General features: G+C 47.0%; 1 protein-coding gene across 1 annotated transcript; it reads right to left on the bottom strand.

The window, feature by feature from the left end:
* Nucleotides 1-25,765, bottom strand: GARS1 (glycyl-tRNA synthetase 1). Its single transcript, XM_054274145.1, has 17 exons — nucleotides 25,538-25,765; nucleotides 22,084-22,185; nucleotides 19,233-19,335; nucleotides 18,082-18,223; nucleotides 17,366-17,454; nucleotides 15,968-16,044; nucleotides 14,524-14,669; nucleotides 13,886-14,035; nucleotides 12,162-12,324; nucleotides 11,047-11,211; nucleotides 8,729-8,836; nucleotides 8,268-8,413; nucleotides 7,015-7,100; nucleotides 6,451-6,560; nucleotides 4,704-4,797; nucleotides 3,150-3,340; nucleotides 1-360 (listed from the first exon to the last, which is right to left on the bottom strand). The coding sequence occupies exons 1-17, from the start codon at nucleotides 25,676-25,678 to the stop codon at nucleotides 235-237; spliced, it is 2,139 nt and encodes a 712-aa protein (XP_054130120.1). The 5' UTR covers nucleotides 25,679-25,765; the 3' UTR covers nucleotides 1-234.
* Between the last annotated feature and the right edge of the window lie 1,457 nt (nucleotides 25,766-27,222).

Here is a 27,222-nt window from a genome sequence, read left to right on the forward strand (position 1 = left end):
GGCAGGCATATACAATGGTGGTTTTATTGTAACACCTTCAGTTCAGGCTGCAATTATTTCAGTTTTTAAAGTTAAATCTGATCAGCAATTGAGGAAAAGAAAAATATACCCAAATAGTCCCTGTGTGCACAAATAATGCAGCTCTGAATAATACATGGTAAGTTTATTTCATATTAACATGAACAGTAAAAAGTGGACATTTTGACAGGATTTTTTTACTTCAGGTCCTTTTCTTTATTCCTCTATTGTGTCCTTTTTGCCAGTCTCTTGTCCCTCAAATTGTGGATACTTTGCCTCAACATCAGCCCAGGTGAGATAACCATTGGCCAGGTCTCGGATGATGCCAGGAAGTTCAGAGATCTGCAGGAAAAGCCACAAAGACAGAAGAAAGACAAAGTCACCAAAATCAAGCTGGATATTGGGCAATTTTTACATCAGCAATAGAACAGGTACAAAGTATCTCCTGGAAGATCATTTTTGGGGAGAAAACCATTAATTAGGACACCTTAGATCAATCTGTTATATGTTATTAGGGTGATCCAGGAGGGAAATGGTCGACCAAAGCAAAGCAAGGTAATGTTGTGCTACAGTTTGGGAAGGGAAAAAAACCCATAAGTTTTTTCACACACATCCAAAAGATGCTGTAAGCCAGGATTCAGCTAGGCCCTACAAGACCAGCACCAAAGAAGCTGCAAGTTGCCTTTTCTTTGCTCCTCACAGCACACTGTCATGGTGCAAAGGATCAGCCAGAAAGCTGAAAATTTACAGAAACTGAAGGATAGCAAAGTCTCATCTCTGCTGGTCGGCAGTGAGAGGTCACCCAGGAGAGACAGAAGGGTGCCCTGAGGAACTGGCACTGCCAGCCAAACCCCAGCCAGCTCAGCAGCCCCAGGCACTGCAGGTGCTTCTGTGGAGCTACAACTCAGCCTCACAGGTGAGCACCATCTCCTCCTGTGCCTGGGGTAAAGGCCAGGGAGAAAAGAACATCAGGGAGAAAAGAAAAACCTAAAAACCTCCCAAGACTGCAGATCCACAGCTCTGAGCAGAGGCAGAGCCCACCACAGGGAGGATTTTGCTATTCCAGTCTGCACTGCAGCCACACTGCAGAGTGTGCTTAGGGCACAGCTTTGGGGCAGTGGTTCATCCGCTCCTGTGGTGCTGCACAGGCAACAGCAGCTGCAAGGCAAACCCCACTGTTCTGCCTCTTGGTGCCTGTGGATTACAGGGAGATCAGCCTCTGAAAGCCAGACACAACCCAAAAGTTGTGTCAATGCTTTAAAGTCAATGCTTTAACTCAGCAGCCTTCACTTGGAAAGAGCCACTCTGAAGAGCAGTGCAGTCAGCACAAGGCATGGCTTCCAGGTAAGATCAACACCTCTGCATGCAAGAACAACAAAAACTTCTGCTCACTTCATCAGCTGGGCCAGCACCTTCTGTCTGACCCATATCTGGTCCTGGGGATTTCTACAACAGCTTAATTGTTACAGAGCTGGAGGCACCTCCCACAAGGATTAGTGACAGATCAGAATCAGCAGGGGATGTTGTCCCCAAGGCCAAAAGGAGCATCCTTGGCTGTGCCAGCCCCCAAGCCCTGTGTGCTGTACTCAGCACTGCTGGGGTCACACCTCGAGTGCTGTGCCCAGCTCTGGCCCCTCAGCTTGGGAAGGACCTTGGGACACTGAGCACATCCAGAGGGGACAGCGAGGCTGGAGAGGGGCTCGGAACACAAACCCTGTGAGGAGCCCCTGAGGGAGCTGGGGGTGCTCAGCCTGGAGAAAAGGAGACTCAGGGCTGCCCTCATCACTCTCTGCAGCTCCTGAAAGGTGCCTGTGCTCAGCTGGGGCTGGGCTCTGTCTGCAGCAGCACTGACACAGCCAGAGCACACAGCCTCAAGCTGCACCAAGGGAAGTTTAGGTTAGATATTAGGAAAAAGCTTTTTGCAGAAAGAATTATAAAGTTCTGGAATGGCTGCCCGGGGAGGTGGTGGAGTCCCCATCCCTGGGTGTGTTTAACAAAGCCTGGATGTGGCACTGGGTGCCAGGGTTTAGATGAGCTGTTGCAGCTGGGTTGGACTTGATGATCTTGAAGGCCTCTTTGAACCCAGTGATTTTGTGAGCTGTGTGAGCTGTCTGAGTTCTGTGAATTCTGTGAGTTGTGTGAGCAGTGTGAGCTGGGTGAGCCATGTGCTCTGTGAGCTGTATGTGAGCTGTGTGAGCTCTGTGAGCTGTGTGTGAGCTCTGTGAGCCGTGTGAGCTCTTTGAGCTCTGTGAGAGCTGTGTGAGTTCTATGAGCTGGGTGAGCTCTGTGAGCAGTGTGAGCTCTCTGAGCTCTGTGAGTTCTGTGAGCTGTGTGAGCCCCGTGAGCTGGGTGAGCTGTGAGAGCTGTGTGAGCCCTGTGAGCTGAGTTCTGTGAGCTGTGTGAGCTCTGTGAGATGTATGAGCTGTGAGCAGTGTGAGCTCTGTCAGCAGTGTGAGCTGTGTGTGATCTCTGTGATCCCTGTGAGCTGTGTGAGCTCTGTGTGATCTCTGTGAGATCTCTGTGAGCCCTGTGAGCTGTGTGTGAGCTGTGTGTGAGCCCTATGAGCTGTGTGTGAGCCCTGTGAGCTGTGTGTGAGCCCTGTGAGCTGTGTGTGAGCCCTGTGAGCTGTGTGTGATCTCTGTGAGCCCTGTGAGCTGTGTGTGAGCCCTGTGAGCTGTGTGTGATCCCTGTGAGCCCTGTGAGCTGTGTGTGAGCCCTGTGAGCCCTGTGAGCTGTGTGTGAGCCCTGTGAGCTGTGTGTGAGCTGTGTGTGAGCCCTGTGAGCTGTGTGTGAGCCCTGTGAGCTGTGTGTGAGCTGTGTGTGAGCCCTGTGAGCTGTGTGTGAGCTGTGTGTGAGCCCTGTGAGCTGTGTGTGATCTCTGTGAGCCCTGTGAGCTGTGTGTGAGCCCTGTGAGCCCTGTGAGCTGTGTGTGAGCTGTGTGTGAGCCCTGTGAGCTGTGTGTGAGCTGTGTGTGAGCCCTGTGAGCTGTGTGTGATCCCTGTGAGCCCTGTGAGCTGTGTGTGATCCCTGTGTGAGCCCTGTGAGCTGTGTGTGAGCCCTGTGAGCTGTGTGTGAGCTGTGTGTGAGCCCTGTGAGCTGTGTGTGATCCCTGTGAGCCGTGCCCCGCTCACCTCGGCGCGGATCTGGCGCATGGAGTCGCGGTCGCGCAGCGTGGCCGTGTGCGGGGTGCGGTTCACGGTGTCGAAGTCGATGGTGATGCCGAAGGCCACGCCGATCTCGTCCGTGCGGGCGTAGCGCCGGCCGATGGACCCCGCTGCATCGTCCACCTTGTGGGAGATCCCGGTCCTGGTCAGTGCTTCAGCTGCAGGGAGCAGAGCAGGGATGGTTACACGGCCCCAGAACAGGCTCCCCGTACCCCTGATGTCTCAAGTTTTAGCTAATGTATTTTCCAGATCCTGTACTGCCTTAGTGTGTGACTCTTTTCTTCATATAGAGTGTTAGCAAGTTCTCCTCACAGTTCAGTCACACAAAACACTCCTTTTCCAGCCTCAGAACCAAGGAAACCATTGCAGCTTCAGGCCCAAAAAGCACAAACAACAGCAAATTGAGGAGAGCAAACTGGGAGGAAGGGACTGCATAACCTGGAGCTGTAATTGGACAGTTAACCCCAATATGGAAATGGACTAAAACTTATAAAAGTGTGAAAATTCACGACCCAGCGTCCATCTTGCATCCATCTCGAGTCCATCCCTGTGGATGGACAGCCAGGCTCTTGTACTGCCCAAAGTGTATCCTTTGAAGGCCTTTTATAAATCCCTACTTTATTCCTTTAACACTCTCTAGCCTCTGTTCCAGGTCAGCCTCTTTAGGCATCACCCCATGAGGCACCTCCTGTCACTGGTGCAAGCAGCATCTCAGAGCCCCAGTTTCACTCTGACAGAACATCCAGTGTTCCATTCTTTGTAGGACCACAGGGTCAGACCCACGCTGCTCTCCCAGCTCTCCAAACAGCACCACAACTCTCACTCCAAGTGCAAAGTCACCCAGTTTTTCCCGTTGTTATCAGTGCTCTCCCAGCTCTCCACATTGCACCACAACTCTCACTCCAAGTGCAAAGTCACCCAGTTTTTCCCCTTGTCATCAGTGCCATGACTCTGCTTTAACACCAACCCCAGCCTCTGTGCAGGGCACATCCAGAGCAGGGAGACAAGTCCCAGGCAGAGCTGGTGCTGACAGGAAAAGGCACTGTCTGACATGCAACCCCTGTTTTTACCCTTCCTCTGCTGATTTATGGCCCCTACCTTTGCCCACGATGCCCACTACCAGTGGGCAGTTTAACAGAATTGGTTGCAGACTCAGCAGCTCTGGGACAGACTCAATAAATGAGGTGGCCAATAAAAGCAAAGCAAACTTTAATAAGAAAACAAAACCCCCACTGCTCCAGCTTCTCCTAAGCAGTGGGAAAGATTTATTTTTGACACAAAAGGAAAAAAAAAAACAATGTCTTTTACACTCCAAACCAACACAGAGACAATCATGGTGGTGGGTTTTTTGAGCATAGCTGAAGAGTTTGATGGATACCCAGAGCTTGTGGACACTCAGCTGGTTCAGGTCAACAACTCTCCCTGTGCACTTTGGAGAGCCACATGATCTCAGTGCTATTTTGAGAGCCCTCTCTTCCCAATGCACAGCCCCATCAGCCCCAAAGTGCTTAACACACTTACATAATTCCTTGACAAAAGGCATGAATTCCTGATTCTGGCTCAGAGGAAGAACGGAGCACTTGAACGGTGCTACAACAGCTGGGAAGCTGAAGTACTGTGGAGAAAAGGAAAAGCACAAGTCAATAAATACAAGTTTAGTGGTCAGATCAGATTCTTAGAGGTGAGAATAAGCTCTGACTGAGGCAGGGTGAGTGTTCCAGGGGAGTCTCTGGCCTACTCTAGGGCACCAGCAGTAACATCTCTCACCACTGGAGCAGGACGGGTTTTCTCCAGCCTCCATTCCCCCTTATCTCCTGACAGCTAAATGTTACCTCCCACCAGAATAGTTCTGTTAGAGCCCTCCTAAAGAACTGTAACCTCATCTGAATTACAGAAAAATTAAGGGTGGAGGTGTCTTTCCAGGAGATTTAGTCTTAGCCACAGTCTAAACCAAACTTCCTGTTTGAGACTCCACATACATGGAGCATGTTCAGCAAAAAGGTTTTTAGAACTCTTCAGACACCCTCAGAAAATAAAAATGTGCCAGAAGTGAGGGAAAAATAATAAAATCTTTCCTGGCAAGGTATAAAAGGGACTGAAGCAATGCATGTGAGATGTACCATAATATAAAGGAGTCCAGGCTACATGGAAATAAATGGGTACTAGAAGGAAGGTAAATCCAGTATTTTATACTTCAGGAGCAGTTTGGGATTCAAAGTCAGCTGTGTCCTAACTCTGGGTTCCTGAACCTTGTTCCCTCAGTCATAAATGTACCCCATCCTGTGATACCCAGAGACACAAAGAAGCTCTTTTTAAATGTTATATTTCTTTTTTATGAACACAGTCCAGGAGCCAGGAACAATGAGCAGGAAGCAGCACCAAGTTTCCAGCCAGCTCTCCATGTGCCACCAGCAATGGCACAGAGCACCACACCTGGGCACTGGCTGCAGGAAGCTCTGTCTGTAACACACACTTCCCTCAGGCCCCTGCTACAACAAAGCTTCAGGCCAAGGTTTTAGGGGTGTCCAGAACCAGAGAAGGCTGAATTTCACAAGGGACTCAGCAAACAGTCCATTGTCCATCCTGCTGCACAGAAGATTCCAGAAAAAAGCAGCAGAAAGAAAGGAAATTCAGCACTGAAGATATGCCTTTCTTTGAGCAATGGAACACTGTCAAGTGTGGATCCAGGGGAGGAATTTCTCACCCCCTTGCCAGGAATCCAGCAAGAGCCTCATGCACACATGAGCAGAATGCTTTTATGTAAAAATGAAAAGTACTCTGGTGTCACCCTGATATTTATGAAAAATCCCTTCACCAGGATTTCTTCTCCTGGCAAGATGAGAAGCCTCAGCTTCTCCATGTTTTGCTGCTTTGGAATGTGATTTGGAGAATTGTTTACCCAGCATGTGAATTGTTTTTAATTAATGGCAATCACAGCCAGCTGTGTCAGACTCTCTGAGTCTGTCATGGGTTTTTATTATCATTGTTTTCTAGCCTTCTGTCTGTATCCTTTCTCTATAGTTTAATATAGTTTTAGCATGTAATTTCTTTTAATATAATGTCATAAAATAACAAATCAGCCTTCTGAGAACTTGAGAGTCAAATTCTCATCTCTCACCTCGTCCTGGGGACCTTCACAACACCAACACTGGCAAATCCAGCAATGCCACAGCCCAGCTGGGCTCTCTCCTGGGCACTGTGCAGTGCTGTTTCAGCCCTTTCCCTGGATGCCAGGCAGGGCAGGTGCCTGCAGCAGCCCAGCACTCACCGTTCTCTGCTCGTCTCCTTCCCGGATGCGGAATGTGTGCTCGAACACTGTGTACATGATCCTTCCAATGCCAAACGAGGGCTCAATGACATTTGGGATGATTTCTTCCACTGGAGCACAAAATAACACACATTAAAAATGTGTTTAGACAAGAAAAAGATGTGGTTGCTGACGGTCTCCTATTGCTCAGTACATGGAATAAAAGATTCAACATTTCTGCTGTAAATACAAATACCTGAAATAGAGATTTGGACTTAGCTCATGTACAAGACAGATTTAGGCTGTAGAAAACAACTCAGGGCCCTTTCTCTGGCTTCTCTGAGGAACTAAATCCATGCATTTTGGAAAAAGTTTCCTTCTAGCTCCCTTTCCTGTATCAGGACTTATCTCTGTGGAGATGCAGTCACTGACTTTCCAAAAGCCTTCTTACTCTTAAATTCCAAGGAAATTACATTTGGTATTTTTCCTACTCTGTGTTACAATATTAACAGGACAATGCTACCAATAAAGTTCATACTCAAAGTGTATCCTGATGATGATCAAACAACAAAGAATTAAATTTACCATGTAATGTTTTCTGAAATCTCTTCACAGTAACCATGTCCTTTGTTAATAGAAAAGTTTTCCCTTCAGTTTCAACAGTGAATTCCCTGCAAAGGAAAAAGAAGTCGTTTAAAAGCTACAACAATAAACAAACAAGTTTGATTTCCTTAATTGCATCACTTGGTTGACTCTGAGAGTGGGATGACAGAAGCCAGGGAAAACCCCAGAGATGAAAGAAACACGTAGCATACCCATTAAAAGAAATTTGCATTAATAATAAAATTACTACATGTACATTAAAAGCAATCATTTTCATAATCACAGTGAACTTTGCTGTGGTTAACAGCCTGAAGCAAAGTCAATTGGGAAATCCTCAGGATGAAGCCTACACACCAAAGAGATAAAGGGAGGCACACAAAGCAGGGACTGGACTTTCAATAAAACCAGGGATATTGCTTCTAACTCATCTACTGAACCACTTCAGGGAGATTCTGGATGGACTAAATTTCTTCTCTGCAATAATTTCTCTGCCCATTTTGAGTGCTACAGTTTTTCCCTACACTCTCACATTCATAGAGATGTGAAAGAAATAAATTTTAGCTCAGGGGAAGAAAGAAAGAAAGATAAAAGTATTACCATTCTGTGATGTTTTCATTTATCCTACACCTTGTACCATTTCAAGCAGGAAATTAAGTTTATTTTTTTGTTACTGCACCATTAGCTTTCCCCTAACACAGAGAGCTGTTGGCCTGCTTCAGCGAAATCTGATAACTGTAAAGACTTCTCATATTTTCAGTTCTTAGGAAGGAAGGTAAAAGAAAATCATACAAATTGCTGCCACAGTAAATTAAAGGCTGTAACAGGTCCTAAAGCAGCTCACTAAACACTGAGGATACTCAGGCAAGTTTTACTTCTCATTAAACTATTTTGTTTCATCAGTCACAGGATTATGTTATTAAAGTTTTCAATCAGTCCTAGTCCACACTCAAACCAGAGTGGGGAAGCTGGTAAACAATTCCCATTTCACTGAACTCTTTCTCGTCTGGGATGATCCTACTAAAGCCAGCAGCTCATTCCCATACAGACAAACAAATATTTATGTGCATACACCCAGAGATATGTTATGGGTGACCAGCAATGCCTGGTGAGAGCACCCAAACATCTCAGATAGCCAACACAGCCAGCTCTCACAAGGAAATTGGTTTCAAGTGGCTCAAATAAAGGCAGCAGCCCTTTGGGGTGTCAGAGGAAGGCCCCACACACACTGAGCTCACCCCTTCTCATTGAGCAGCTGCTCCATCTCGTTGATGTAGCACTCATCACACATGGACAGGTATTCCATCACCACCTTGGCATCCTTCTTGTAAGCTTTGCCAATGGCTCCCTTATTTGCCTCAAACTGAACAATGTTGACTGTTCTGTGCAAGGCTGTTAAGGAGCTTGTGAGGACAGAAAGCAGGGCCTGGTTCCTTCATTATGTCTAAGTTAATTGCTACACAACACAAAGACATCTCCTCCACTACTGGATGAAGGAACTTCCCTCCAAGAGAGGAAAAGAGTAACAAATGCTCAATTCTTTCCAGGTCACTTCCCAAAGTCATGCTGGCCTGTAGTTGTAGGTTTCCCTGTTAAATAAACAGATGTAACTTGAAACAGAGCTGTGCAGATCTCCAAGCCATCTCCCTGCCCAATCCCTGTCCCCTTGAGGAGAAGCTGCTTTATTCTGAAAGGATATAGGTTCTTTGAGATGCTTCTCAGCTATGAGAGGAACTTTGGTGGCACGGGCATGGCAGGAAAGGTCATAGCAGGAACGATCAGCACAGCCAACGATCTCAATCCAACCCTGAAAAAACAAAACTGGAAGCTTTCACCAACTCACTTTTTTGTCCACTTAACCATCAAATATGTTTATTCACCCTTAAGCCCTCCCTGCTCCCATGGCTGTTTTTTCTACATAATTAGCTCTGTTACAATAAGCAGCCCTCCCTCACCAGTTGCTCCCTCATTTGAGTGATTCCATTTGTTTCCAGAGGAAACAATCAGTCATCTGCCCAGTGCCTGTGTTCAGGGCCAGCTTTTCCACATGGCTTGGCAGAGCACAGCCCTGTGCCAACAGCTCAGGCTGGGGCCAGAGCACACAGCCCTATCACTCACATGCCACGGGCACACAAGGCATCATCACCATGGGACACACAGCAGGGAATCAACCACACTGGAATGGCCAAAAGCCTGGCTTAGGAGCTGCTACAACAAAGATCACATGCAAGGGAAGCTCTTAATTCAGTATTTCAGCATGTATGGCAAGGAGGAATCTCAGAACACTGGTCACACTGGATTGGTGAAGCAGCAAACCCAACCTCCCTCTGGATTTCCTAACAGACAATCCCATGTAAGACAAGGCTCAGCAGGTGCCTCCCACTCACTGTCACATCAGTGTGGGATGTACAGACAGCCAGATGTTGTGTGGTTTTCCAACGTGGAGTGATAGAGCAGGGTGTCAGAAAAGGTGTGTCAACAGAAAAAAATCCCTGTGCTTGACAATTGTGGTGTTTCAGGGTATTCTGGAGGATTTTTACAGAAATTTGGCTATTAGGGTAAAAAACCAGTAGCAATTAGCTGCTTCTCAGAAAACACAGCATACAAGTTTATGTGGTTGTTCAACCTGCAGAAGAGAAGGCTCTTCCAGTGCCTAAAGGGGCTCCCAGAGCTGGACAGGGACTTTGGACAGGACATGGGAGAGACAGCACAAGGGGGAATGGCTTTAAACTGAAAGATGGCAGGTTTAGATTAGACATTAATAAGAAATTCTTCCCTGGGAGGGTGGGGAGGCCCTGGCACAGGTGTCCAGAGAAGCTGTGGCTGCTCCTGAATCCCTGAAAGTTCAAGGCAAGGTTGGATGGGGTTTGGAGCAACCTGGGATAGTGGAAGGTGTCCCTGCCCATGGGAGGTGGGTTGGATCTTTATATCCCTTAACCCACACCATTGTGTGCAATAAATTTATACAATGGATTTTAAGCTGCTCAGACCCCTTCCCTTCTTCCAGCTGAGAGCTGCAAATATTTTTAATCAGACTTAAGCAACAAACCAAAGCATGGGTCAGGTCCAGGGTGCTCCTTTCACACCCCTGGGATTGCTGTGCTCACTCGTGGGTTAGGCTGTTGGACACCCTGCTCTGTGAGCATTGTCCTGATCATCATGACAAGGTTTGCAAAGTTGAATAATCTTATTTACATGATGTGGCTCACACCATGTCCAGTTTTGGGCTGGCTGGAAAGATAAGCTGTGAACTTGTGGAGGTCAGCTATGGACATTCAGAGGAAGCCATTCCTTCAGGTCTTTTCTACATGAAGACATATCACTCATTTGAGCTGCAGGAGGTTTGGTTTTTTCCTAAAAAAATCTTCAGTTTGGCAGAATTTTACTGGCTGCTATTCCTCTAATGTGCTGTAATGAAACATCACTAGTGATGAGTCGAAATCCAACCAACAATACATGGGGGAAAAAAAGGCACTCAACAAGGCTTGAATGAAAAAGCTCTTAATGACTCAGCAGGAAGATGATAACAAATCCTTGAGGAATTTTTCTTCCAGTACCAGCTGTCTGAACTGGCAGGAGTGAACTCATTTCTCACAGTGTGGAAGAGGGAAAGGAAGAGCAAGCATTCAAGCAGGAAGCAATGTGCCTTGGAATAACACTTCCAGCAAAACAAATCTTTCCCACTGCTGTTAGGGAGGTTACAGTGTTTGGAGAGCACCAGGACTCAGTTCCCTTTAACTCCAGATGAGATTTGACCACTGAAGTGTCCCCAGGCTACTTCAGGCTCCAGCAAAGGAGCCTGGACCTACCAAAGCAGCATGAACAGTTCAGAAACTTTGTGCAGGGAGCTGAGCTGCCCCTTGGTCCTGGATACAGAATATTCCAACTGCATTATGTGTGTTTAGACCAACATGAAGCCAGAGGGATGCATCACACCCACAGCCCTAACTTAAAAAAGTCAGAAATAAACCAGATCTGACAGGGGTTCTCCTTGCTGTTTGCACTTTGCCCACTCACATAGGAGGTTTTGGACTCTGCATCCCAGCAGTCACAGGCATAATGAGCCATCTCATTCTCCATGTGCTGTCGGAAGCGCAGCTTCTCCGGGGACACGCCGACCTTGGTGAGGAAGAGGTAGATTCTGCCGATGAAGTAACCCAGGACAGAGTTATTGATCACGCCCTGCAGGGGGAAAAACCAGGGAGAAAACACCCATGTGAATTCCTAAGGAAGCAAAGTCATCACTTGTTGAACTTCTGCCAGCAACCTGACATGTTACAGATAGAACTTGTGGTTAAGTTCTGTCTCTCCTGAAGCTGTTACACCTCCTCAAATTCACCTGGTAGCACTGGCAGCATCTCCATCTGACCAAACAGTGAGTTACTGTCACTCCAGGACTCATCACCCACTGGCTCTGAGCATCACCTACTTGTAAATACCCCACTGTATGCAGCAGTGCAGTCACTGGCATTACAACAGCTGCACCCTGCAGTTCACAGCTGCAATACAACAGAGGGGTGGTGTTCTTTTTCTTTTTTTGGCTCTTGTTTTTGGGACTTTTTGCTTTGTTTGTTTTTTAAAGGCAGTGTTTTGGTGGTTTTTGTTTTTTTTTTTCATTTGGGTGTCGGAGGAAATGAGGAGGAGGAGGTTGATAAATCAACTCATTCATAATTAGGTTAATCAGGTAGTGATTCACCTCATTATGCAAGCCACATACTCAGGGGGATCAGCAGCTGAATATGAGACTCCCAGATACTGCTCGTAGTAATATTGCTTACTGCCCTTCTTCACTAGCTAAGTGAGAAGTTTAGCTTCCAACCCCTATCCCAGCACCACCTGCACTCTTCTAGGGCCAGGCCTAGATCTCAGTCTCACTGATCCACTGAAGAGAAACTACTCATAAATCTGGGAGCAAACCCCAGCTGGCACCAACACAACACAAACTTTGTGCAGGCCCAGTGATCCATGTCCTGGATTCAGAATATTCCAACTTCACTACATGTGTTCAGACCAACACAGGACTGGACAGACCCATCAGTCAGAGCCCTAATTTTAAAAATCCAGTTTCTAACTTATCCCTGAGAGCAATATTGCAAGGAGCAAGCTGGATGAGCCTGCAGGGGGAGGGTTACCTGCTGGACAGCGTCTCCCAGGCGCATGACGTGCGCTGACTGCCCGCTGACCTGCGCCTTGGCCGAGTACAGGAGGATGTTCAGATCTGCCACGTTCTGAAACTTGGGGTGGTTCTTCTCACTGGGGTCCACAAAGTGCTCAATTTCTGCCATGGTGAATTCCCTAGTGAGAACAAACACACACATGTTAAGTATTTTATGCATTAGACCCTAATAAACCATTGTGCTTCAGCCTCTCACAGCAAGCCAGTAATTTAAAATCCTACGCAGGACATGGACCAGTCTCATCACTGGATTTTGTTTCACCTTCAAAATCCTAACAAAACTTTCTACAGGTTCATCTAGAGCTCTTCAGGCTGTGGTTGACCCCACTGTGAATCAGAGCAGAGAACACCACCTTTGGAAGTACTTCCAGAAGCTCTCTAGACTAAACTTTCTATAGGTTCATCTAGAGCTCTTCAGGCCATGGTTGACCCCACTGTGAATCAGAGCAGAGAACACCACCTTTGGAAGTACTTCCAGAAGTTCTCTAGAGTTTTTCCAGACTGCTTTGATGCCCATATTAGAAGCAGTTGTTCCTCACAGGGTCTGCTGATTAAATCAGTAGCTTTAACTCATGTCAGAGGTGCCAAAAATAACCAGGTGAGGTGGTAATTTCCTGAAGATAATGATACTGCTGCACGCAGTGATGGCATGAATTCTGTTTTAAGAACTTGTCTTTAATATATCTTTACTCAGAGATTGATTCTGAGCTTTCTTGCTTGAAATCACTTTCCACTGAATTAGCTCGTTACCAACAACCTTTAAAAAAGCTCTAGGTAATCATTAACTGTAAATCACAGCCATCAGGGTGTAATTTGCTGTGATTGCATAATAACAGTCTCCAATAAATGTGCCACAAGCATATCATTTATATCTGACTGAAGATGATTTCAATGAGAGAAGTTCTCATTTCCAGATGAGCAAAACAGAACAGGAGGACTGAGGAAATTCCTGAGTTCCCTCTGTGCTAAGGATGTCACGGCCTCTCGGTGACATTTATGGCACCACAAAATAATCAATTACCAAATTTACAACATGCACTGCCTGTGCATGGGAGCCCTTGTTCCAAATTATATTGAAGAGATTTCCAATTAGAATAGATCAGTTTAAATACAGAGATTATCCCTAGTGAAAGGCAATCATCACTTTTATCCAGAGACAGAACTGTAAGTAATTCCCAATAACCCTGAGCTTTCCAGCTTGACTGATCTTGCAACACCACCCCTGGTCCTGAGTCAGGTTATCTCCCAACTTCCTCTCTGCAGCAAGCTGTAGAGCTGCAGGATCTGCAGGACTGAGACAAGGAAATATTGCTGCAAGGTCAAGCACGTTTAGATTTCAGTTTCAAAGGAAATTGCACAAACATAATTAGGCAAGCAAAGCCTTGTAGAGAACACAGCTACCTTGGACATGATTCTTTTAGACTATGATGGAAGCCAAATTCTGTCAGTGAAACTGAGTCTATCTCTACTACAACAACTATTTCAGAGATTCTGCTTCTCACAAGCCAATTCTTAGAATTCTGTACTTCAAACCTAAACTGTGAATTCATTTGTAGAGCCTGAGGCTCACCAGGCACAAAACCAGGATTCCTCTGGGAGAAAGCACAAACCCTGGAGGCAAAGGAAGATGTTCCCTGCTCCCAGGTGCCCTCCTGCCCTGCAAGAGGAAGTTGGCAGTACCTCACTCGGATAAGGCCGGAGCGGGGTGAGATTTCGTTCCTGAAGGAATTTCCAATCTGGGCAGCAGCAAAAGGCAATTTGCCTTGGTTAAACTCCAGCAGACGTTTGAAGTTGAGGAATATTCCCTGTGCAGTTTCTGGCCTCAGATAGCTGAAAAGAGATGGGGGAGAGGAAAAATCAGGAAGGTTTAAGGGTGGGGAAAGCAGGGAGAAAGCCACAGTTGTTACAAAACTCACAAGTGAAAGTTTTTCTCTTCAGACTTTTAATTCCAGACAAAAAAAAAAACCCAATTAAGCAATAGACTGAAAGGGAAAAAAAACTTCACCTCCTTCCTCAAACAGGTACCCTGAAGTAGGTTCTCCACTGACAACCGGAGACCAGCATTAACTGGCTTTATGAAAACTACTCCAACCAGCAAGGGCACAGCTGGGATCTGTATTTTGGGTGCTTTTAAGTATTTTCATGGCTCTCCAACAGCCCCTTGTTTCTCCTGCCTTTCCCCAAGACTCCAAGGAATGCTAACCTGCTACAGGAGGCTGGGAGTGAGAGGCAGGGGAAGGCTTCTCCAGAGATTTCATTTTTATTCCAAATCATCTCTAAAGCAAGGAGAGTGTGAGCAGAATGAAATGAGCACCTACCCAGGCATATTTCCTCCAGGGCCAATGGAGGTCTTGAACATCAGATTGAAAGAAACAGGAGGGGACAGGTCATTCCCAGTGACAGGGGACTTCACATTGTAGTTCACAAAGAGATCTGCAAGCTCTTGCTGGCCATAATTGTCCAACTAATACCAAAACACAAGAGAATTATTTTAATTACTAGACAAGATAACAGGAATGAATGCCCTCTTTATCTTTTACTGAGCGTGATCTACAGCTCTGAATCACCTGCCCAAAATATTCCCTTCTAACCTAAATTTTCAAGCAAGCTGAAGTTTGAACCAGTGACAGAAGAATACACTTTGCACATTTGCAAACCCATTTTAGTAATAGGTCTGGGATTTAGTCATACCACAGGAGGTCTGAGCTTAAGAGTGGGTGTAAAGCACAAGGAAAGTCATTGGGACTGCACCACCACCCACCAGAACAGACTCCTTTGAGCAGATTCAGCTAAAACATGGGGAGATCTGTGCTGGGAGCAAAAAAATACAGCAATGAGAGAGAAGAAAGATAAAATTTCTGCAGGGCTTTGTCTGCATTCACTCCTTTTTCTTCTGCTGCTTGAAACACAATATTCAAGCTATGCATTAGATGCCCTTTCAGAGCTGTTCTGCATCTCTAGTTGTCATGATCTTTCATATATCAGGAAAATAAATCCAAACACAGGATATAAAAATAGTCTATTATTAATAGAGAGATTTCCCTAAAGGATGGTAAAAGTTCAGTGTTGTAGTGTGGAAAACCTAATGACAGCTGCTCAGTGATGCAAAACACTGACAAATAGTTTCTGTTTCTGGAAGGAAACATTCATTCAATGCATGGCTTTGGAAGCATTTATCCTAGAAGTCATGAGAACAAACATTAAAAACAAAGAAAAACAAAAAAAATAAAGGCAAATGTTTGTACAGTTGTTCAGGAATGTCAGACTGAACACCAACTATTCTCATGGTAAACACAGGAAAAATCTTTGTGGGGTGCCAGAGATAGAGGAACAAATCTGCAGTGCTTCAAAGCACTGAGACAATTTCAGAACAAAGCAAATCAGTGCTAAGCTGACTCAAAGAAATCCTGACAAAACTTGTGATCCATCTCTGCTCCTTTGTATGGCAATCCCACAGAAGGGACTGACAAATATAAAAGGTTTTTGCCAGGGTATGAAGTGAAACAGAGCAAACCAACTCCAGCCCTACCAACCCAACACTCAAGAGATTCATTATTATAACAGCAGAAAGTCTCCAAAACAGTGAGGGAGATGAGATTCAGCAGCAAGCTCAGAGTATCTATTAACAATTCAGTAGTCTGTATTTGAGAGGATCTCTGGGGTAAAGACTTCTGAGCATCCTCAGGAACAGAAACGGCCATTGCCTCTGGACTGTCACACACCCCTGTCCCTGAAGCAGCCACCTCCCTGTGCAGCACCCACCTGTGTTAGAACATTCTCCATTTCCGCCTTTTTCTCTGCTGTGCACTTCTTGTCAGACATCAGTTTCTGCAGGTGAGCTGGAAGAAAAGTTGGCCATGAGTTCAGATTGCAGCTCCATCACTGACCCCAGTATAAAACAGCTCAGGAGGATCCCCCAGCATGAGTTAAGTGATGGCCACAACTTGTCCTGACAGGGTAATTGCAGTCATGTCCTCAGGGCAGTGGTGACCTACAGTTCACTGTACTGGAGAGCCACAGGGAAAACAACACATTCTTGTCCAGTTCCTTTCCAATATTATGTCTCTAAACCCAAGCAGTCTTTTGTAGTCCTTTTCTTGCTTTCTATTTTAGAAATTAAATCTAGTCTGATCCCAAGCAGCAAGGCTGGTTTTGCTCTCTCAGAGGCAGGTACAGTGGGGCTGGACTGCATCCCATGTTACAGCACAACATCCTCCCTGACACACAAAGGCACACAGGGATGCCAAGGCTTCCCACTCTTGTTTGAAAAAAGCAATTTGACTTTTTAGTCAGTAACAGCTCAGTTTGGCAGTAACAGCAGGTGGCTGTTCACAGGGAGGGGCTGCACAACACAGGCACACACTTGTTTGATGAGGCTGCTCTGCAAAGGAGGCAGAGGGTGGATGGGCTTCTTTTGAGGTTTGGAGTTTTTTTCACCAAAAAAAAATTCTTAATGAATATCATGAAAACTACTTTAATGCCAATACAGATTATTCTGCATACTTGAATTTCAAGGAAAAGGCTCAAACACCAGAGAGCACCACTCACTGAAGCAGAGTGGAACAATCCTTCCATTCACAGTGGAGCTGTACCTGAGAAGTTTTCAAACAGGCTTCTTATTTCTGTGACTTTCTTGGTTTGTTTTTCCAAACAAATTTTAATAACCAGGAAGAAGTGTGAGGACCTTGCAAATCAAAGAAATGCCTGAAGTCTATTTCTAAGGTACACATGAAACCACTGCCATGTAACTGACCTCTCACAGGTAAAACACACTCTGACCCCTCACAGCATCAATAAATTGTTTTTCAGTACTTAAAAAAGCAACTGAAATTCAAGAAAACTAAGGCCAAAATACACTACAGTACAAAAATCTTGTTATATGGGAATCTTTGGCTTAGACAGCACAGTAACCTTTCACTGCCTGATGACACTGGGTTTTATAAAAAGGGACACAACTGTGTTTTCACCAGAGATCCTGAACCTCACTTAAGACACAAAGAGAACCTATGGGAGTTTTGGTATGGTATGATTAATTACTGCAAACACAAGTATGAAAGACTGGCCACACCAGCAGGCTTTCCTTGAGAAAGATTCTCTTTTCCAGTGCTTGTATGACTGCAAGAAATCCCCAGGCCCACCCAGCTTGGAACAAAACCAAACCTTTTAAGAGATGATCAGCACGAAAACATTCCCCGTTTTTCACATCTTTCACCATGAAATCAGCAAACTTGTCCACGTGGCCAGAAGTCCTAGAAGAGATGACACAAAACAAGGAATGTGACAGCTGCTACCAGACAGCCCCAGGTCTGTGTGATCCCAGTGGACAGACCTTTATCAAAGTGAAATCCTTCAAAAACTGCTTCAGATTACAGAGTCAGGTTAAACAGCATCACCCCTCAGAAAATATGATCTGTGGGAAGTATCAATAATCTCAATCTTAAAATGTGTCACAAAAATGACACTTAATGCCTTCAGGAACTGCATCATGATCAAAACTCACCAGACCTGCAGTAGTGAGGAGTAACCAGTAATTCAGGTGGAGATATTCCCAGTATTTTATATCTCAGCTGAATGGAAGTTTCTGCCCTTTCCTTGTCTTCTTAATCTTTTAGAAAAAGGAATAATGACAATTTCTTACCTAATGGGACTTCTAGGAAGCTTTGAACTCTCAAATGTGAATGCCACTGCTTTCCCTGATTTACAACAGCAGCTTATCACACTGACCTGTGCACTGGAACCTAATTATGGTGTGAAACTGGGTGACCCAGACTCAAGATCCCTGTGGATAATTTTACAGAACACTGTAAAAAGCACCTATGACAGAAATTACATGATGCAGGTAAAAAATAAAAGAAAAAAAAAAGACCCATATTTACTTTAGAACTGGCTCAGGTGTGAGCATGGTGCAGTCAATCTCCAGGATTTGCTCTTCCTGAATAAAGTGATGTCTCCATGCTTGGATGATGTTGTTCTTCAAAGCACACCCAACAGGCCCAAAGTCATACAGACCACTGACTCCTGCAAAGAGGAACAGGTAAAAAAGAAGTGTGAGATTGTACAAAGCTGCACTGTTTGGAGAAGATGTCTTTTCCCTTCTCAGCATTTCCATCAGTTGGTTTCATTTATGAGATGAAGCACAGATCAGCTGCAGAGCACTGAGGCATCAGGTAGTGACAGAATTTAAAACTGATAAACTCCTGCAACCAACAACTCTAAAAACCACATTTCCTCCACCAATGGATTCTGTTTTGTGGGAAGTTTTGTGGGAGCAATAATCTGTGTGAAGAAGGAATCTGAATATAGAAGATTCAGTAATAAATAACACATATCTGCAAATCACCAGTGTGTGGCTGAAAAGATTTAAAGAAAGCCAATAAAACAACTCAGAGTGTTTAATTTGGTATCTAAGGTGAAAGAGCAGTAACCACAGAGGAACTGTGCTGCTTTCTGAGATGCTCATATCAGCCATCTGTAGAGGTTTACAGCCCCATTTATTCTGCCATAAAGTTCATTGGCAAAGTTCACTGAGGGAACAGGTTCTAAAGCTCACAGTGGGTTTGAGCATTTTTGGTCTCCTTTTGGGTCATTCACTTAAAAGTTGAACTCCATGATCCTTATGGGACCCTTTCAGCTCAGAATATTCCGTGATTAATTTGCCAAGGGAAGCTCAGGTAGAGATGAATGGTTATAAATAAGTTGATGATCTCCTTAAGCCCCAAGCACCCTACCCTCAGCAAAGAAGCCATCTTCTACCAATGTAATGCTCAGGACATGCATCCTAAAGTCCACTCATTTCCATTCAGAGAGCACAAAACAAAAATTGAGCCACATCTTAACCCAAACACTTCAGGAAGGGGGAATTTTTGAAAGGTTTACAGACTCAAGCAGGAAAGTTTAAAGCAAATTTTAAAAAAAAAAGTGTATGCCACATTAATATAGCATTGCTAGAGTGCAGAATTTCACCCAGCTAGAAAAACCAGAAAATTAGCCTAAAGGGATTAAAATGTACATTTCTTCAAAGCCATACCTCCATAAATAGAAAAGGCTTGGTCATAGAAAAACCTCCTTTTGAGAGTGTCTTCCATCTTAACTCTGTCCACGATGTCATCTTTGGGCTGTAAGGCCAACTCCTGTAAGTCAGGCAAAACAAAACCAGTTCATAGCTCCTGATTCTGGCAGGAGGAGAGATCCTCTTCACCCACCACTGTGAGTCAAAAGCCTGCACAGACCACTCTGAAGAAAAGGCATCCTGTCAACACCCTCATTTTCCAAAGAGGAATCTTCCCACTGAGATTCAAGTGCTCAATTTTGAACATCCTTGTCTGAATGCGGCATCATTTCAGACACTTGAGGTGGACTCATGACCTAACTTTCCCTGAGTGAGTTATCCTCAGCTTTCTTCACAATCAGTGCAAAAAATGCCAATTTCCAGACCAATCTGACCTTCTTCTCTCTCCTGACTGTGAAAAGAGCTTTAAGTGACCATCTCAGACTGCACACATAAAACTTTTAGCATACATAAACCTTTCAGTAAGGTGCTCCTCACATGAAAGAATTCTGACTATGAAGATTACAAGCACCATCACCCTCATGCTCTGCCAAAGGGATGATTTTAGGTATTTGTGTATGGAAAATCTATTTGTAAAATTTTTTTCAGCACTCAGAAAACTTGGGAGTGCCTTAATGCCCTGACAAGATACCGTGACAATGTTTAAGAGCAGACTCACTACTTTGTCTGAAAACCTGTGATTTTTGCAATCTAATCCATTAGTGAGGTCAACAGACTTCAAAGATTTCCTTCAAGGCAGCTGTTTTGATCATTAAGGCAGAGTTAAGCCCAGAAGTGCAATAAATTCAGATCCCCTTAAGTGTCTCAGATTATCATTTGGAAAAGCCTCTGGGTAACAGAAGGTATTGTGTGTCCATGTATTTCAAATTTCCCCTTTTCTATCATCTATACTGACAAATAAATGTGGTCTAATTTTAAAATCCCTGTACTGTGTGTACTCAGCTGCTCCACCCTGCTCAAAGCTTCAAATTCAGAGCTGCTCTGGCATCTTCAAGCAGGAACCACAGGGCTTGAAAACCTCCCCCAAAGGTGGAAGGGACTGTGATCCTTGCTGGGAACAGCATCAGGAGAGAGACACTCCCAGTACTGGAGCGCTGCACTCCCAAGGGCAGATGCTGCATGTGCAAGGTCAGCCCTGCACTGACAGCCCACACAAATTGTGTAAGTGCTCAGAAACCTCCCCACTGCATCCTACAGGCACCCTGCAACACAGAGCTGGGGCTCACAGGGGTACCAGAACTGCAAACCTGAATTCTGACATTCATAGGGCACCAGAACCCCTCACCTGCCTGGTGACATCCACAGGGACACCCCAAACCTGCCTGGTGACATCCACAGGGACACCAGGACCCTCACCTGCCTGGTGACATCCACAGGGACACCAGGACTCCAAACCTGCCTGGTGACATCCACAGGGACACCCCAAACCTGCCTGGTGACATCCACAGGGACTCCAGGACCCCAAGCCTGCCTCGTAACATCCACAGGGACACCAGGACACCTCACCTGCCTGGTGACATCCACAGGGACTCCAGGACCCCTCACCTGCCTGCTGACATGCACAGGGACTCCAGGACCCTCACCTGCCTGCTGACATGCACAGGGACTCCAGGACCCCTCACCTGCCTGCTGACATGCACAGGGACTCCAGGACCCTCACCTGCCTGGTTACATCCACAGGGACCCCTCACCTGCCTGGTGACATCCACAGGGACTCCAGGACCCCTCACCTGCCTGCTGATATCCCCCCAAGCTCCTCAGGGCTGGTACACAAACTGGGAGAACACCTAGGCAGTATTTCCTGCAGGATGACCCAGTTATCAATGCAGGTGTCGTGCCATGGTTTCAAAGCCCAGTCCCTATGCTGAACACTCAGTAAAAATGACATTTTCTGGGGTTCAGTGGATGTAAACAGGCAGCCACAAGGCCAGAGCTGGCAGAGAGCAGCACCTGTTCATCCCACGTGACCCTGCAGGACAAACAGGGTCAATGGGTTTCAGTTCAGGTGAGCTCACACTCTCACAGTCAGGGAGCTCCAAAAAGTGCTGGATTTACTCATTAATTCATTTATTTTCAGGAGTATGACCCAGGCACAACTACAATCATGTTTACATGAAATAGAAATTAGAAAGAACATGGGTGAATCTGCACAAGTGACTGTTTTTAAGCTTCAAGAGTTTCTTTTTGTTGTTTCAGTCTGGGAAGGGGAAGCTCACAGGATAAGAAATGTATTTTACTTCTTTATGGATCTAAAAACAACAAACTTCAAGTTTCATCCTTTAATTTGCACAAAGACTTCAGAGCTTGGCTGTATTTGAAAAAGGGGATACAATTTCACCTCTAAGGCTGAGAATAACTGCAGGTTATTTGAAACATCTACAGAAACTTTGTTACTGTAGCAAAATGTGAAGTTTCTAAAGAAACATATTCAATGACAGGGAATTTCAATGCACAAAGAATCTGAAAATTACCACAGTGAACAGCATGTGCTCTCACTCTGCACACAAAAAATCTATATAGCAAACAAAGATTAGTGAATATACACTCAATTTCAGCTTTGATTACAACCTGAACTCGTATGTATTTGTTTCCACACTGATTTAATGCTAACAGAAATTAGTGTAACAGGTAAAGAATGAAATTGCCACTAGCTGGAAACCTGTAAAAACTGTTTCAGAAGTGATTCAGTCTAGGACTGAATCTAGGACTGAATTTGGACTGTTTAGACCAAACCTGCAATAAAGAATTAAGAAATTTCAAGGCTTTTCAGACAAAACTGTGGAGCTCAGAAGTTAATTTCCAGACTCACCTTTGCTTCTAGAACCCTCTTCCGAGCTTTGAGCTCTGCTACAGCTCTGTCTATGTCCACCTGGGGAGCTTTCTCTTCCTTCAGCTTCCTCACCAGCTCTCCCTAGGGTAAAAAGAACATTGTAGATTCATTCTTTACCACAGATGAGATCTCTCTTTCTTCCAGCTCCCCTGGCAATCCAAAAGGAGATTTCTGTCCAGCCTGCACACAGGTCTCCAGAGGCTGAAAGTGAGAAACACACTTCTAAGAGTTAGGAGAGTCTTTTATTTTAAACACTTTTAAGAGTTAGCAGAGTAGAGTTCATTAGGGAAATCCAACCACCCCACACAAGTGTTAAATCACAGACCTGCTATTCAATCTCCATGTGGGATTACATTCCTCTGTGTACATCACAAATTCCTGTTTCTGTCTTTGAGGATGCCCTAAGTGGATTCTCAGATGGTGAACCCAGGCTTTGTGCTCTCCATCTCCTTCCAGGAGGTTTCTCTTCCTTCCACCCCCTCCCTTTTCTTCCTATGACCATTTCATACTTCTTTTCCTCTGTTCTACCTGATCAAAACTGGCCAGTAAGGACACAAATGTTCAGAAGAAAGTCTCACAGAAGACAGATACTTGCAGCTCAATGTCTAAGCAAAGAAAACGTTGCATTTTGAGTAAAAAATGCTATCATTTTTAAAACCTGTTCTGTAATTTAGAGATACAAAAAAGTCAACAACAAAATAAAAATACCCTTTAAAAAAATCCCCAAAGTCTAAATATTTCAGAGCAGCAAAACCCTGCAGTGGGCTTACAGGAGGTCTTGACCTGAGTGAAACCACCATCCCCTTGTTACAATTCCACAGAGGTCTCTCTGCCCTGTGGGGATGATTCTCCCCTTTCAGCCCAGGGAAATCTCAATCCCTACACACCCAAAAGGGCTCTTTTATGAACATCATCCTCAGCTGTCAAGGCCAGCTTGCTCCTGGAGATAAATGAACTAAAATCTTCCTTTGAGTCCACTCTTCTTCACCAAAACCAAGATCTAGGTGGAATTACTGAGAAGGACAAAGGTGCTGTAGGGAAAAAGCACAGAGATGTCAAAGCTGCCCCAAGTGGGATGTTCTAAAAATGGGATACTCCAAGTTCAGCATTTTTCTTGCACCTTGCACATTTTGAGGAAAAAAATAAAAAAGAAAAAAACCCACAATCCACAGAGATTACAACATTTCCACAATACCAATTTTTCCCCTAAATTCTGAACTTTCCTGACAAAAGCAGGTAACTGAGAAAGCAAAGAGAAGAGAATAAACAGATTGCTATTCTGTAATCAGATTAGAAAAGATAAAAGTGCTCCAGAGACGGAGGGGTTCAAAAGTGCATTTTATTAATAAAAGGATGTCTCCAAGGACTGCATTAAAACATACACAATGAGAAGAAGGAAGAATAAGAATCCTGTCAGGATTAACCCCATCAGCTACAAATCTGCTGTTTCCTTCCTGTTAACTGCTTAAACAAAAACGTGAAAGTTTCACTCTGGGGCTGAGGAGTGCAACTGCCATTCCAGGGTAACGTGGCAGAGGGAGGGATCTGATCTTGGTGTTTTTCTCTTTTAAAGTAGTGAGTCCAAATTGCCTTTGTTGAGCCAGGGGGGTCGGCAGTGGAAAAACATCAAGGCAGCAGCAAAGCAGCTCCTGCTGACTCAACAGAGCCCTCACCCTGCTCAGTGCTGAGCATCCAAAAGCAGCACACAGCAACTCTTTGTCTTGACCTATAAGTAAGAGTGCTCAGACATACGCAAGGAGAAGGGAAAAAAAAAAAAACAAAAAACAAACACAACTGAAGCAAATAATTATCCCTGCTGACAGGACTCAATCTAATTAAAGCTCCGATCTCCGGCCCTGCCCAAGAGGAGGAGTGCACAGCAGCACTCGATGTGGCAAATTTTGCTGCAGCTTTGTCCCACAGAGCAGCAAAGCAGGGAGGGATCCACCCCTGGATCACGGCAGCTTATTGCATCAGGCACTGCTGCAGGAAGATAGGCTGCTCCCTCCCCATAGGCTGAGTCCCTCAGGTTTAATTAAACCACTTCTCCTGGAGCTGCCAGACACAGACTCCTGCATCCAGAGGCATCAACCACCCCGATCTTTGTTATCCCCTCCCTCTCCTCCTGTGCAAATATCTCCGGGAATTACTACAGCCAGTTGTACAGCACAGTATGTGTGGCCCCAGCTGGACTATTGTTTATTTTTCCCTTGGTGCCCCACACCACAGTCTCAACCCCTGAAAAGAAGGGGTGCCCTGGTATTCACAGGCAAATGACAGCACCCAGGATTTTAAACTAAATAAATTGGCTGGTTCTAGAGATCATTGCTTTATTTACAAGCAGCTCTCTTGCCAAGGCATTATGCTGTACAGTGATTCATAATAAAAACTCACTGAAGTGCTGGCATAATTAGAGGGCCATAAATCCACTCATTTAATGGGGAAACGCACAAATCTGGGAATACAAGGGACACACGCATGTGTGAGAATAATATGGATTCAGCCACTTAAGGGAGACACATGGGGGACACACAGACACAGGTCTGGCAGGTGGTGAAGAGAGGAGAAGGAACTCCACAAGGTCCATTACAGTACACAGACAGAGTGACAATATTTATTTAGGAAATTAAAAGACAATCAAATCCTTCTCAGGTAAGAAGGATGATAAAGGTAAAAGGAGGGAGATGGGAAGACAACGCGATGCAGCGTCAGTTAAAAGGACACATCACCCACCTAGATTAATCTGGATGATGAAATGGAAAATATGCAAAGGAACTACCATCCCTTACTGCATCAGGCAAATATGCGACTCCAAATGAACGTCATTTACCTCCGAGACCCGGCACAAACTCAGCTCTAAGGGGACATCACGGCGTGACCCCGAAGGGACGAGGGGGCTGCTTTACACGGGGGACACGAGCAGGGCCAAAGGCAGGGCACAGCCCGGGCCAGCCCGGGCACAGCCAGCCCGGGAGGGGACACCGAAGGCCAGCCCGGGCACAGCCAGCGCGGGAGGGGACACCCAGGTAGGCTGAGGCACAGACCCAGCGCGGGAGGGGACACCCAGGTAGGCTGAGGCACAGATCCAGCCCTGCCAGGCAGCCCCGGCAGCGCGGCGAGGGCACAGAGCCATGAGGGGAAGCCCACACGCGGCACCCTCCCTGTGCCCGAGGGACCACCCCGCACCCGCCGAGCAGCCCCGGGTGTCCCTAGAGGTGTCCCTATAGGTGTCCCCATGGGTGTCCCCGGGGTCCCCTCCAGGCCGCGCAGTGCCCGGAGCCGGAGCCGCCGCAGCGCCCGGGGAGGATGCGCCAAGACCCCTCCGCAGGGCGGGCAACTCCCGGGGGGGGCCGGGGGCACCTCCCACAGCCCGCCCGACCCCCGGGAGACACCGCCGAGCCCCTCGGGCGGGGCGCGGGCCGGGCCGCGTTACCTGCTGCCGCACCGCGTTCCGGAGCGGCGCCAGCAGCGCCTCGGCCTGCGGGCCGTCCATGGCGGGGGGGGCGGCGGCGGAGCGGAGCGGGCGGGCGAGGAGGCGCAGCAGGGCGGGCAGGACGCTACGGGGAAGCGGCATGGGGAGGAGGAGGAGAAGGAGAAGGAGGGGGAGCGGGCGGAGCAGCGCCCGCCCCCCGCATGATGAAATCGCGGCCCGGGGTAAAGCGCGGCGCGGGTGGAGCGCGGCACTTTCCGCACTGGGGCAGCGCCCGCAGATTCGGCACGGGGGGGAAGGGGGGGGCGCGCGCGGCCGGCAGGGGGCGCGCGCACGCCGCGCCGCCGGGGCGCGTTCCCGCGAACCCGCCGTGAGGGGAACGGCGCGCCCCCGCGCGGCGGGAGCGGGGAAAGGCGGGACCTGGCGCCGCCCTGAGGGGACACAGGGCACCCCCAAAGTGCGGCTGTCCCCAGGGTGAGGGGACACTCCTGGGCAGCCCCTCCGGCCCGCATGAGAGTTTGTATATGGCGAGAAGTGCTACACCATCCCGAGTGGTCTGTCCCGCTCCCCCAGGTGACACATGGCACCCCAAAAGTGGGGCTGTCCTTGGGGATGGGGGTACCCCATCGTCCTTGAATCCACACTAGGGCTCATGCTGTCTGTGAGGCAGGGTGGTTCCTGTCACCCCCAGAAGTGTGGCTGTCCTTGGGACTGGGGACACTCCACTGTCCCTGAACATCCCCACAGCCCCACACCAGGGCTCATGCTGAGTCCCCCTGCAGTGTGTGTGAGGCAGGGTGGTTCCTGTCTCCACCCAGGTGACATGTGGCTGTTCTTGGGACTGGGAACACCCCACTGTCCCTGAACATCCCCATGGCCCCACACCAGGGCTCATGCCGAGTCCCCCTGTTTGTGAGGCAGGGTAATTCCTGTCCTTTCCCAGGTGATATGTGGCTGTCCTTGGGACTGGGGACACCCCATTGTCCCTGAGCATCCCCAGGCCCACATAAGAGCTCGTGCTGTGTCCCCCTGTAGTGTGTGTAAGGCAGGGTCGTTCCTGTCCCCACCCAGGTGACATGTCACCCCCAAAAGTGTGGCTGTCCTTGGGGTTGGGAATATCCCATCGTCTCTGAGTATCCTCAGGCCCACACCAGGGCTCATGCTGTGTCCCCCTGCAGTGTGTATGAGGCAGGGTAATTCCTGTCCCCACACAGGTGATATGTCACCACCCAGGTGACATGTGGCTGTCCTTGGGGTTGGGGACACCCCACTGTTCCTTAACATCCCCAGGTCCACATCAGGGCTCATGCTGTGTCCCCGTTTGTGAGGCAGGGTGGTTCCTGTCCCCACCTAGGTGACATGTCACCCCCAGAAGTGTGGCTGTCCTTGGGGCTGAGGACGCCCCATTGTCTTTGTGCATCCCCACAGCCCCACACCAGGACTCTGCACCAACCACCCCCAGTGTCCCCTTGTCCCAGAGCCACATCCCGGCCGTGGGGCAGGGGACAAAGGGGATGGCGGGGGCTGAGGGCGCTGTGATGTTGTTTTTCCGATCAGCTGCAGTACTTGAGCTCCAAAGGCTTTGTAGCTTTTGGGCTGGGCGCTGTTTTGCTTTGCGCTGATCCAGGGCCGTGCCTGCCTGCCCGGGGGCTCTGCAGGGAGGGTTTAGGGCCAAGCCCTGCTCTCCC

The sequence above is a fragment of the Melozone crissalis genome, unplaced genomic scaffold, assembly GCF_028551555.1.
Source record: "Melozone crissalis strain CALT ecotype California unplaced genomic scaffold, PUWL_Pcris_2 ptg000016l_1, whole genome shotgun sequence".
NCBI lineage: Eukaryota > Metazoa > Chordata > Aves > Passeriformes > Passerellidae > Melozone > Melozone crissalis.